At 38.6% G+C, this 14,208-nt stretch overlaps 1 protein-coding gene across 1 annotated transcript in view; it reads left to right on the top strand.

Annotated features, from left to right (window-relative positions):
* The window catches only part of CDC42 (cell division cycle 42), a 55,635-nt gene that overhangs the window by 34,182 nt on the left and 7,245 nt on the right, over positions 1-14,208 (top strand). The window contains 2 exon segments of the mRNA XM_043997151.1: positions 4,560-4,713; positions 9,271-9,343. Of these exon segments, the coding sequence (XP_043853086.1) occupies positions 4,609-4,713; positions 9,271-9,343 (178 nt within the window). The 5' untranslated portion in view covers positions 4,560-4,608.

The raw sequence follows: 14,208 nt of genomic DNA, 5'->3' as shown, positions 1-14,208 counted from the left end.
CCAGGGCTGGTGCTTTATCCACTGTGCCACCTAGCTGCCCCTTAGATCTTTAATAAATAGCAGTTTCTTTTCTCCTTGGAATATTTTTTTTTTTTAAGTGAGGCAATTGGGGTTAAGTGACTTGCCCAGGGTCACACAGCTAGTAAGTGTTAAATGTCTGAGGCCAAATTTGAACTCAGGTACTCCTGACTCCAGGGCCGGTGCTCTATCCACTGTGCCACTTAGCTGCCCCTCCTTGGAATCTTTTTAAGGCCTCTGTCTTCAGATACCATTTGAAGGGTGGGCTTTTCTCAGATGGTCTTAAACAGTGGAGCTGGTATGTTTGGATTTTTTTTAAACAATCCTCACAAATCTATCAAAGAACCTTTGTTTTTGCCTCTTTTTTGTTATTTGGGCTGGGAAATAAAAGGAGAAGTGCACAAACTAGAAAAACCTAGCTAATCAAAATAAGCTGAACAGAACCAGGAATTTAGAGGAAGCAAAAGATATGAAAGGTGTGTTTTATATTTCCTCCTTTTCCTACTGGTGCTCAGAGTATTCATTCATTCATTCATTCATTCATTCATTCATTGAGGGGCAATGAGGGTTAAGTGACTTGCCCAGGGTCACACAGCTAGCAAGTGTCAAATGTCTGAGGCCAGATTTGAACTCAGGTCCTCCTGAATCCAGGGCCGGTGACCTATCCACCGTGCCACCTAGCTGCCCATGTCCTTTAATTTTTGAGGTAGAAGAGAATGCTTTGAAGGATGTTAGGGATGATGAATAGAGTTGGCACCTCAGGTGTTAGGTCATAAGATAAGGCTTTTGAGCGGTAGAATTGAGGAATGGAAGATTACCTATTTCAGGGCATACATTCCAGTTTGGTTCAGTCATTGAAAGGAGTAATGTGAAATGAGGATGGAAAGTAGCTTAGAATCTGACATTAGAGGGCTTTAAATGAGAGGTTTAGGAGTTTGTATTTTTTTACTTAAGGAGTAGGGAGTGTTAATGTTTTTGAGCCGGGGAGTGCCATGATCAGACCAGCTTATTTTGTCAGTTGTGGGAAATATTTCTATAGCACAGTTCTTACTAGATCTCATTGTAGTGTGGAGGAGGTGACCTTGTGTTTTTGAAAGCTTCTCTATTAGGTAAATTCTGGCAGGTCATACTGAACTAGCTAAGTCTGGGGGGCTTCATCACGAGATGAAGGGTTTGTTGTTGTTGTTGTTGGTTTTTCCCCAGGACAAATGAGGGTTAAGTGACTTGCCCAGGGTCACAGTGTCAAGTGTCTGAGGTCATATTTGAACTCGTGTCCTCCTGAATCCAGGGCTGGTACTTTATCTACTGCGCCACCTAGCTGCCCCTGTTGTTTGTTTTTTAACAGATCCTCTCTTCCGTGCAGTTTAGGAAGTCAAAGATTTAGTCCAGTTATAAGAGATCACAGGTGTTTGAAATGAACAGATTGCCAAGGAATAATAACTGGAGTTGTCAGTTCAGAGGTAAGGGCTTGAACAAGGGTGGTCACGACAGTAGGAGGGGGATGTATGGGAAAGATACTTTGGAGGTAAGAACTGGCAGCCACTACTAGGATTTTGGAAATGATGGAGAGTGAAAGACGTGAATCTGGAGGTTTTGAGCCTAGATAAATGAAAGCTTGGTTGTATCACCAGAATCAGGGAATTTGGGGTGGAGGATAGTGAGATTAGATTTGAATATATGCATTTGGGAGGCAACTGCATAGGTAATTAAACCCTTGGGATGAGATTACCTTGAAAGAATGTTGAGAGATTAGAGGGATTGTGACTGACCTTTGATCATTCACTGTGCGTGCAGTAGGTTGCTACTGAGGGCAGAATGCCAAAAGTTTGGGATGTGGAAGGAGGGTGAATGGCCAGATATTGAAAAAACACTAAGGTTTTTTGTCAGATGATATTAGTTTATTTCATAACTCTGTTACTTTTGTTACAAAGTCTTTTTTTTTTGCCTCAGTTTTCACATCTGTAAAATGAAGAGTCTTGGACTTGATGGTCTCTAAGGTCTTAAATCTTATGATTCAGAATCTTTGAGTGGAGACTCGTACCATATGAGACAATTAACATACATTTTGTTATCAATAAACAATAGATAGAAGATTAATAGAGTAATGAAAAGAAGAGACAAAAAACCCTAAAATTTTGACTCCTTGGAAAGTTTAAAATAAACTTGAGGATGTAATGCTAGATTGACCTCTTCTCACTTCTTTTACATGGCTAATTGGTAGTACCAGTGGGAATGAGTTAGTTTCTTTTTTCTTTTTTTTGGTGGGGCAGTGAGGGTTAAGTGATTTGTCTAGGGTCACACAGCTAGTAAGTGTCAAGTGTCTGAGGTGCAATTTGAACTCAGGTCCTCCTGAATCCAGGGCCGGTGCTTTATTCATTGTGCCACCTAGCTGCCCCAGATCACTCATTTTCTACCAAACAGCTCCACAGACAACCAGACTCTTGGCAGAGTTTTGGGCCCCATAAGAATAATAGAATTATTGTTGAAACTTGTAAACTTTCATAAGTTCCCTATTGGGTTGGTTTCTTTGTTCCTTGAACAGAGAGCCCAAAATACAATTGTGGGCATTCAAAAGTTTCTGTCTGATTTTTTGGGTCTTTCTTCCTTGTAGTAAACTTGCCCTGCTTCTTCTCTGAAGCTCCCTACCTGTGACTTTAGAAGTAGAAATTAAATAAATGGCTAGTGAAGTTGACCCATGGACCCTATCACTAATCCTGTAGTTTCAGGGTGCAACACCAGCTAATTTGAAAAGCCTGTTATAGGCCGGGTGCCAGGTTGAGTACCTTTTTCTTGCCACAGTGGCCTCAAGATCATCTCACTCAATGCGTAGAGATTCTGTGGTGGCTAAGTTGAGACAACATCCTCTCCATCTGAGTAACTGGTAGTATCCAGGGTCTAGCTTTCCAGTTCTAGAGAGAGTTAACCAGTGTGTTTTTTTCTTCAACATTAGTAAGAATTTTATGTTGTTCTTTGCTGTCACATATTTGAAATTTCACTTATTTGAACCTCAGTCTCATGATGCTGGCAAAGAAATTTATTTTTTTTTCCATTTTTGAGTAGAGAGGAAGCTCAATGACTTGAGTCATGAAGTAGAATTATAGAACCTAAGTCTGCTACTGTATGGTTGGGTGTTCAAATCATCCTGCTTTCCATGAGCTAGCCTGGAAGCAGGAACCCACTGCAGTAGAACAAGTTAATTCTTGGAGTTTTGGAAGCTCCCTTTCCTCCTATAAAATTCCAATATTTTAACATTCAGTGATTTTTGTGATAAAAGTAAATTTTTGGGGCAGTTAGGTGGCACAGTGGATAGAGCACTGGCCTTGGAGTCAGGAGGACCTGAGTTCAAACCTGGTCTCAGACACTTGACACTTACTAGCTGTGTGACCCTGGGCAAGTCACTTAACCCCAATTGCCCCACAAACAACAACAAGAATGACGACAAAAAACAAAAAGTACATTTTTACAGATTTTGGAGATTGTTTAATAGAGAATTTTTGAAAACTTCCTGAATTTTATCATTCTTTTGAGTTAACTTGGGAAACAAATTATAGGGTATAAAGGACAAGGATTGATTGATAGAAAGCCAGCCCAAAATGAAATGCCATCCTCATTGATGGGGTTCTGGGGGTACATTGTTGCACAAGAAAAAGGTGGATGTTAGGACTTGGGCAATAGAGAATCCTTTAGGGATAATCTAGCTTTGTTTTCTAAATTTGTCACCACTAAGGAAGAATTGTTTTAAATGTATTCACTAGCAATTGTATAGTAAAATGGAAAGGTAGTTTCAGTATGGTGCAAAGAACACACGGGGTATGGAGTTTGATACTTATTTGACCTGAGATAAGTCTTTTGACTTTGTTGGGCATCAGTTTCCTTATTTGTAAAATGATGGAATTGGATTAGCTATTTCTAAGGTCCTCTTTGCTTTTGCTTTTGAATTCCTGAATGCCAAAGTGCAGTTGTGCTCAGTAGTTCATTCTTAGGAAATTTTAGAAGCAGACCTAGAGAGGAAAAATGCAGAAGAGATCAAAGTGGTTTGAGTGTCTTGGCATTAGAAATGTACTTAGAAATCAGGCACATTAGGGTTGAGAGAATCACTATTTGAAATTTGGTGTCCTGTAAAAGGCAGTAGGTCATTCCATTGCTGGACACACAGTTAGCATATAGGAAGTGATGAATGGGAGAAAGGCAGTAAAGGAGAAAAAATTTACATGGGTTTTGGTTTGTAGCTTGGGAGGGAGAAAATTCCTGTCTTGTCTGTTGGCTCCAATTTTAGTTAAGTTCTTAAAAAAATAACACAGGGTAGCTAGAGCAGAGGTTCTCATAACAGCTCTTCCAACTATTTCAGATGGGAATAGAGAATGGTTTGATTGCTGTATTTTGAGGAAATATCCTAGCTAGTGGTAGTGGTGCTATCTACTATTCTCAGGGATGTGGGGTAAATGGCTCTCAAAGAATAATAAATTAGCTTGTTGTTTGTTGTTGATCATTATACTACCACAAAGGAGCAATAACATATTTTTTCTTTACTCTTTCCATAGATTACATTGGATTTGAAATACTGAAAGTGGATACAAAAACTCTTCAACAATGCAGACTATTAAGTGTGTGGTTGTGGGTGATGGTGCCGTTGGTAAGACATGTCTTCTGATTTCATATACAACAAACAAATTCCCATCTGAATATGTACCCACGGTAAGTGTTAATGCATTCATTTATCAATGAAATGTTTACTAAATTAATCTCAAAAAATTTTATCTTTGTGGATATTTGAATTTTTCCTTATTTAGTTGCTTTTATCCACTAAACCCTTTGACATCTTAAGGGTAAAAAAAAATTACTTCAAAATTTGGAATACAAGGTGAAGACTTGTTGGGAGTCTCAGGAGCCATTTTTTGAAAGAATATTTTCATAGATGGTATGCCATATTTAAGGAAAGGTGGCTTATTTTGATATGATATTTATTTATGTTGTCAGCAAATGATAGGAAGGGGCACTATTGCAAGCACGCACTCATGGTGGAGCTTGACTTTGCTCTCTCCCTGAAACACAGTAAGCTTAGAGCTGTCTTTGGAGTTGTAGAGAGCTCCATTTCCATGGGCTGTGGGAGTGGGTTTGGCAACTCTTGTCTCCCCAGGATCATGCTACCAGCTCTTATCAATGTGTGTGTGTGTGGGGGGGGGGGCAGGGAGTTGGGAATAGGGTAACGCATTTCACGTTTGGTCTGAGTAGGACAACAGAGACCATCTAGAAGTTTGGGCGTGCTAATTGATCATGAGAAACTACTGTTCCAAGAGAGATTGTACTGTAATTTAGTTTATCTAAAGGTGAGTGATCCCGGGGAGGAATTGATTCAGTGTGAAACAAAAGGTAGTAATATGCAGAATAGTTCTTACAGTGAAAATTCTCAGAAAGATGAAAATAGGGTAGAGGGGTGAGACAATAAGAAAGATATTAAGCAAAAGGATAAAAAAACTTGAGGACAAGTTCTTCCTTCTAGGGATTTGTAAGTCAGTTCCTCTAGGAACTTGCCTATCACTTCCCTTTCTTACGATAGCTAATGCTGAATTCTAGAACATTTTCCCCAAACTGCTATAGATTTATAAGTGTATAATAGTTATAATTGTTTGTAACCATTATGTGCTGTGTTTTTTGTTTTTGTCTTTCTATCCTCAGCATTTTGCACCCTAGGCCTCTTAATAAAGGACTGGTGATGTGAATTGATTGTATAGGTATATGTGATTGTCCACCTCATTGTTTGATACTGGTAGAACCTAGCATATGTGGCTTCCTTCACTCTTTAGATAATATTATTATGTTCAAAGCAGGGAAAGTAGTTGGAGATGGGATTGTTTTATGCTATCAGACAGTGAGTGTTACCAAAAAAAAAAAAGGGGGATAGGGTGGGGGAGGGTCTCATTTTTTTTCTTCTTTTGTAATAAAGTATTTTATTTTTTTTCCTGTTACATGTAAAGATCTCAACTTTTGTTTATGCAAGCTTTCCAATTTCAGATTTTTCTCCCTCCCTCTCCTCCCTGCCCCCTCCCCTAGACAGCAGGTAATCTGATATAGGTGTTAGTTTTATTTATATATATATATAATAACATTAAACATATTTCTGCATTAGTCATGTTATAAGAGAAAAATCAGAGCAATGACGAAAAGCCTCAAACTAGAAAAACAACAGCACCAAAACCAAAAGAAATAGTATGGTTCATTCAGCATCTATACTCCACAGTTCTTTTTTTTTTTCACCTGGATTTGGAGATCCTCTTCCATCATGAGTCCCCTGGAATTCTCCTGTACCATTGCATTGGTGAGAAGAATATAGTCCATCACAGTAGATCAACACACAATTTTGATGATACTGTGTACAATGCTCTTCTGGTTCTACTCATCTCACTCATCATCAGCTCACGCAAGACCCTCCAGGTTTCTCTGAACTCCTCCTGCTCATCGTTTCTTACAGCACAGTAGTATTCCATCACATTCATATACCACAACTTGTCCAGCCATTTCCCAATTGATGGGTATCCCCATAACTTCCAATTCCTTGCCACCACGTAAAGAGCAGCTATAAATATTTTTGTACATGTGGGCCCCTCTCCCCTTTCCATGATCTCTTTGGGAAAAAGACCCAAAAGTGGTATTGCTGGGTCAAAGGGTATGCACAGCTTTATAGCCCTTTGGGCATAATTCCAAATTGCTCTCCAGAATGGTTGGATCAGTTCACAGCTCCACCAACAATGCATTAGTGTTCCAATTTTTCCACAGCTTCTCCAACATTTATTATTTTCCTTTTTTGTCATTTTAGCCAATCTGATAGGTGTCAGGTGGTACCTCAGAGTTGTTTTAATTTATATCTCTCTAAATCATTAGATATTTAGAGCATTTTTTCATATGGGAATAGATAGCTTTGGTTTCTTCATGAGAAAACTGCCTATTCATATCCTTTGACTATTTCTCAATTGGGGAATGACTTGGATTCTTATACATTTGCTTTATTTCCCTATATATTTTAGAAATGAGGCCTTTATCAGAAGTACTGGCCACAAAAATTGTTTCCCAGCTTTCTGCCTCCCTTCTAATTTTGGATGCATTGCTTCTGTTTGTACAAAACCTTTTTAATTTAATGTAATCAAAATCATCCATTTTGCATTTTATAATATTCTCTATCTCTTGTTTGGTCATAAACTGTTTTCCTTTCCAAAGATCTGAAAGGTAGACTATTCCTTTCTCTCCTAATTTACCCCTATGGTATCACCTCTTATGTCTAAATCGTGTATCCATTTTGACCTTATTTTAGTATAAGGTGTAAGATGTTGGTCTATGCCCAATTTCTGCCATACTATCTTCTAGTTTTCCCAGCAGTTTTTGTCAAATACTGAGTTCCTATCCCAGAAGCTGGAGTCTTTGGGTTTATCAAACACTACATTACTAGTGTCATTTACTACTGTGTTTCCTGTGCCTAGCTTATTTCATTGATCCTCCACTCTTTTTCTTAGCCAGTACCAGATAGTTGTGGGGGTTTTTTTGGTTTTTTTTGTTTTTTTTTTGCTGAGGCAATTGGGGTTAAGTGACTTGCCCAGGGTCACACAGCTAGTAAGTGTTAAGTATCTGAGGCTGGATTTGAACTCAGGTCCTCCTGAATCCAGGGTCAGTGCTCCATCCACTGTGCCACCTAGCTGCCTACCGGATAGTTTTGATGACTGCCGCTTTATAGTAAAGCTCCAGGTTTGGTACCGCTAAGCCACCTACCTGTGAATTTTTTTTCATTATTTTCCTGGATATTCTTGATTTTTTGTTTTTCCAGATGAATTTTGTTACTATTTTTTCTAGCTCTATAAAATAATATTTGGGTAGTGTGATTGGTATGGCACTGAATAAGTAAATTAATTTAGGTAGTATTGTCATTTTTACTATATTAGCTCTGCCTATCCATGGGGGGGCTCTCATTTTTAAAGTATTTTGTTTACAAGGGCCCTGGCAGTGTGTTTCCATTCATTGGCAGAGGAAGAGTGTCAAGACGCTCTGTGCCAGGCACTGTGCTGGTTACAAAGCAAGATGAAACCAGTCCCTTCTGTTTGGAAGGAGCTCACAATCTGATTCAGTCAGTAAGCATTTATTAAGCACTTAGTAAGTGTCAAATGTTGTGCTGAACTCTGAGGATACAAATACAAGGCAAAAGGACAACCCCTGCCTCCAGGAAGCTGACTTTCTTTTAGAGGAGACATGGTATAAATAATTATGTACAAATAAGATTTATACAGTATTCTACAGATAATCCATAAGTCAAAACAATTACTTGTTCAGGGCCATACAGTCTATTCGTTAGTGGCAGAGTGAGGGCTATATTATGTCTTTGCGTATATAGATAGACACCTCTCTCTCTCTCTTGATTTGAAATTCACTGTTCTTTTCGGGATACTGCCTTGTTGAATACATTTTGTAAAATTAATGATCCTGTCAGCAAATACTTTTCTATGCTCTGTTTCTATGTACTAGGCTTGCCATTTGTATTAAGACTTCGTTGTTTTAAGTGGGTGCTTAGCTGAGCTTTGTACAGTTTTGTCCTTGTCGTCTAATATCAATTCTTCTGTCATTTTTTCCATTTAATTTTCAGTTACTTAAACAAAACTCACTTAATTTACGAATTCAGCATATAGTTAAAATGCACAAAAAGGGTCCAGGAGTGAGAATCCTCCTGGATTCTGAAACATTTGTTTTTATTTGCCGACTCCCTGCCAAGTTATCTTTTCCCCCTTCTACAGACTCAGCATCACTTCTTAAAGGGTTTATTGAGTTTGCTACATTTTATTTTTTTGCCTAAGTGGGCCATTTTGGGGTCAGTTATGTCCTGAAAGGCTTTAAAAAAAAAAGGATTCCACCACAATAGTAAATTTTTTTTGAATGGAAAAGAAACAGTCTTTTAGAAATTGAACTGGACATTTAAATAAAACAAGCAAGTGTAACCAAGACTAGGTTTTCTTAGAGACCTGGAGGTTTCTGCTCTGAGCAGCGGTCTAGAGGCTCCTCCCTTTGTATTTGCTTCATCTGCTGCTACTGTTTTCAAGAAAAGTGCTTTAAAACCTCTTCTGATTTAGTGCATACAATTTGGAGAAGGCAAAATTTTTAGTTGGAAAAGAAAAATGACATGAGGCATTGGGCGAGAATCAGGGAGAAGCATTTTATTTACTTATTTTTGGGGTCTACAGATTCCTCCTCACCTAACCTTTTGTGTGTTTTTCTAAGGTATTTGACAACTATGCAGTCACTGTTATGATTGGTGGAGAGCCATATACTCTTGGACTGTTTGATACTGCAGGTGAGAATATGTTTGACATGTTTTATTCTGTAGATGTCCATGTCAGAGGTGTTTCATACTTGTTTTGTAGAATGCTTTGGGTGAGATGAGTATGCATGAGTTGTGGCAATCACAATCGGAGAACGTGAGAATTCAAGTTCTAATTTTTCTGTACTGCTTTGCTTGTTTATAAGCATTTTCTTCACAAAAATCCTGTAATGTACATGGTGATGTTGATCTAGGGAAATACAGCTTTTACAATGGAGTGCGTACAGATAGAAGAGTAGTTGGTGAAATCTTAGTGTACAGTGAAACTCAGAAGGAAAGACTGCTACAGGCTATCAAAGGAACTAGAAGCTTGACTTGGAATTGCTTGGTTTACTACTTTACTTAAAATATCTATGATTTCATCTGTGTCAATGATCCCAGTGTTGTTAGGGCTTCTTGGCCTGATGTCCATGAACCTTGTAAGGGGCTGTGGATAGATTTTAAGGCTTCATGGACTTGGATGGGAATATAATTAACATTCAAAATTTTAAATTTTAACTGCCATTTAGCATTTCCTTAAAGTATGATTATTTTATGTCTACATATTCACATACTTAAATTATGATTTTAGACACACATGTATATCTGCACACATACCTATACCATACCAAAAAATCCTCAAATTTTATTCTGAGAATGTGTTCATCTTAGTATATTCCCATTTACAATCCCACTCAGTAACTGTGGGGACCAATTTTTAATTGGGGAGTGTTAGCTAAGCGGCTTGCTGCAATATTGGGGCAAGGAAGGAGACTGTCAGCTTCCCTCAAAACAGAGCAGGATTTATTTAACAAGAATGAACTTAAAAAAACACAAACAGGATCAGTAGGATCAAGGGAAAGGAAATAAAATGGGGAAAGGGAAATCCTACAACCTGAACAACACAACTGTCCAGGAATCGGCTGAGAATACACAGCAGCGATCTGTTGCCTTCCAGCTAGAATGGCGAATCTCCTCCCTCCTTCCCAGCAGACCCCAGTCTGACCACACACAGCCCGCAGCCAATTGGCTGGCCTCTCTGACAGTCACATGACTGCCCTCACTAGGCTTCCAATCATTATAATTTTGCCAGGCCCATGTAGGCATTGGCGAGCGGTGATGACGTGAGGTGCCAGCGCCATGGCGATGGCTACAACCAGTGGGTAGGGTACCCTGCCATTTGCGGAGCCCGAGAGGCCAGTGTGTGTGCCGAGGTTTTTTTAAAAAAAATTCTATCCAAAAGATGGGGTCATAAAAACCTCAAATAACAATTCTTTACATAACTGAACCCTCTGAAGTTGTCTAAACTTAGGCTGCCCTTAGTACTAGCTTGGACAAGAAGAGGTCAGCATTTATCTTTTGAGAATATTTAGTCTTTCAGGGCCTGGGGTCATTTTCATGCCACAATGTAGCATCATAATAACACTTTCATTTATGAGAGGGATGCTACTTACCATAGGACTGGTCAAGAAACTGACAGAAATTAATAGAATTTACCTTTATGTAGCCTTTGGACACCTTGATTTGCTAAAGATTTGTTTGTGAGGTGCCATTTTTAAGCACTTTAATGAAGATATTTTCCAAGTTAAGACACGTAGTTAGATGGATAACACATAGAGCTAATCCATTTGTATATATTTTAGATAGTCAGTTCAAATGTGTAACAAGTTGGGCCCAAACAGGAGGAGGAAGCTGCCAGGTTTACATTGCCTTCAAGAAATTGCATAGATCCCTAAATACCCCCAAACCTTCCTCAGAATCAAGTGCTCATTGTATTAATACCAGCATTCTGTTGGTATTTTATGGCTGCCAGTCATAGAATCGTAACAAACTTTGAGAAGTTTAAAAAAAAGGGAATCATTCTGGGGTCATTTGAGTGAATAATAGAGCAGGCTGCAACATATAAACAATTAAAAGAATGGTACAGAAGATTGAGATATTAACAGAGAAGCATAATTGAAAAATGAAGGCAAGTTGGTCACAAGGAGAAGAGGGGGATAACCAGTGGACAGCTCATGCCCTATTGATGTCCTTGAGGTGTCAAAAGAAACCGATATTGCTCTTGCTTGAACCATCAGCCTATCACTATCTTCTCTTGCAGGGAGCTTATGGAAGACATAGGCAAGGGTTGTACAACGTGGGCTAGAATGGATCTGTACAGTTGAAGGGGACACACAGCTGCTGTGAATTGCAGATTACAGAGTATTTGAGTTTCCCATCTTAAGTCTTTAGAAAGTCTTATATAGATGGAAGGGTTTTGAGTATGAGACTGGCAATGGATTGGTGCATTCTTGTTATCTGAAGAGAAGGCTCATTGCCAGAACATTGGGCATAACATCTTTTTTAAAAAAAAGTTTTTTTATATACATCACCATGATTTCCTTCAGTATCTTTCTCATTTTTCCTGTTCTTTTAGAGAGCCCAGCCCATATAACAAACCTTTTTTTCCCAAATAAAGAAGTTAGAAAAAAATAGTATAACTGATCAATATATTGAAAATGTGTGCAATGTGTCTTATTATCTGTGACCCTGGGCAAGTCACTTAACCCTCATTGCTGTGCGCCCCCCCCCCAAAAAAAAAAAGAAAAAGAAAATGTGTGCAATGTAGATTGAACCATACTGTTTCTACTTTTTTTTTTTTTTTTGAGATTTTCCCCTTTTGTTCTGATTCTTTCACAACATGACTAATGCAGAAATATGTTTAATATTAGATTGCTGGGGAGGGAAGGGAGGAAGGGAGGAAAATGTGGAACTTAAATTTTTTTGGGGGGGGAGGTGCAGGATAATGAGGGTTAAGTGACTTGCCCAGGGTTACACAGCTAATAAGTGTCAAGTGTCTGAGGTCGAATTTGAACTCAGGTCCTCCTGAATCCAGGGCTGGTGTTTTATTCACTGCGTCACCTAGCTGCCCTCAGAACTCAAAATTTTATAAAAACAAATGTTGAAAACTATCTTTACATGTAACTGGAAAATAAGAAAATACTTTTATGATAAAAAAAAATGTATGCAACAACGTGTACTGCATCTCTGGACCATATACCTCTCCCAGAGGATGGTGTGGGTTGTCTTCTCATATCTGTTCTTGGAGGCTGTGTTCTTTTCAATTTTGTAGCGCTCCCTTTTGAAATTTTTTTGTGCCTCACTTTCAGCTTCTCTCCACATCTTGTATAGATCTTTCTGGGCCTGTCTGTATTCAGTTGCATTTATTAGTTTTTATAGTCTAGTAATATTCAGCATATGCCAAACCACAGGGTTTAGTCATTTCTCAATCAGTGGACATCTACTTTTCATTTTACCAGTGAAAGAACAAGAGTGGAACATATATCAATATTGATTTCAAAGTGCTCTAGATATTTTCTCTTCTGAATATTTGTACCCCATCCATACCAGTGTTTGAGTGTTGTGAGATTTAAAATTGGATATTAGATCATAAATCTCCCCTACTTATCTCCCAAACTAGTAAATGGAAGAAGCTTTTGGTTTTCTAGATAGACCTTTTTATTTATTGTTATGGTAGTCACAAGGTGATGTTGATTAGAAGGATAGGAAAGTAGAAACACAATACAAATTGTCTTAAGTCTAAGCTTAGTCTATATTCCTTATAAAAACTCACCAAACCGAAAAGGCCACCTTTGGAGAGAGAGAGTCTGTGCCGCGCCCTCAGGAGTCCCGCCAAGCAGGCAAAAGCCTCACTTCCGTTCTCTCCACTCCGGAAGTCGAGTCCCGCAGGCAGTCTGACGTGCGCAGCAGGCGGACTGTTCGTCTCCTCCCCAAAAGGGTGGTCCTTGAAAAACTGGTGTCTTTCAGTTATCCTAACCGACTGTTAAAAACTTTCATATTTTACCACATTTCCCCCCTTTGCTTCCTCAAGAAATGGAATGTTTCCTTGATGGAACAGTAAAAAGAATATAATAACTATTGCTAACTAATAATATGGTTCTTCTCAGAAGAAAATTTATCAGTGTATACTAGAAAGAGTGCTAGATTTTGTCAGAATTTTATTTGAACCCTAGCTCTGTGATTTCCTAGCTGGTAACCATAAGTCAGTATTTATCCCTCATCCAGTTTCCTCATCCATAAAACAAGTATATTTGTATTGCTTGCTTCACAGGGTAGTTGTGGAGAAAGTACTTTGTAAACCCTAAGGTACATAATGAAAATGCACATTTTTAATAAAAAATTCAGATATGTTTATAATATTCTTATCATAAGTCTGGTTCCTTGAATTATTGGAGAAGAATGTAACAGAGTTCAAAATTTTGTGAAAACCCTAATCCAATACCTAATTGTGAGGCTGAATGACTATATAAGTAGGATAAGGCAGGTGCTCCATTTTTGGGGGTGGAGGGCATCTTTTTTTTTTTTTTAATTGTTCTTTTTTTTGCGGGCCAATGAGGGTTAAGTGACTTGCCCAGGGCCACACAGCTAGTGAGTGTCAAGTGTCTGAGGCTGGATTTGAACTCAGTTTCTCCTGAATCCAGGGTCAGTGCTTTATCTACTGTGCTACCTAGCTGTCCCCAGGTGTTCCATTTTGACAAAAATGGTAGATTTGGGCATCAGATTTGGGTTTGGATATAAGCTTTCTTGCTAACCACTTCTGACTTTGGCTACGTCACTTAAATTTTTCTCTTTTTAATTTTTTCCACCTTTAAAATGAGGATATTGGGGCGGCTAGGTGGCACAGTGGATAGAGCACTGACCCTGGAGTCAGGAGTACCTGAGTTCAAATCTGGCCTGAGACACTTAACACTTACTAGCTGTGTGATCCTGGGCAAGTCACTTAACCCCAGTTGCCTCACTTAAAAAAAAAATGAGGATATCTATCTCACAGAGTTGTGAATATTTTTATGTAAAATACT

This window comes from Dromiciops gliroides, chromosome 3 (assembly GCF_019393635.1).
Source record: "Dromiciops gliroides isolate mDroGli1 chromosome 3, mDroGli1.pri, whole genome shotgun sequence".
Taxonomy (NCBI): domain Eukaryota; kingdom Metazoa; phylum Chordata; class Mammalia; order Microbiotheria; family Microbiotheriidae; genus Dromiciops; species Dromiciops gliroides.
This window is presented reverse-complemented; position numbering and strand designations above follow the sequence as displayed.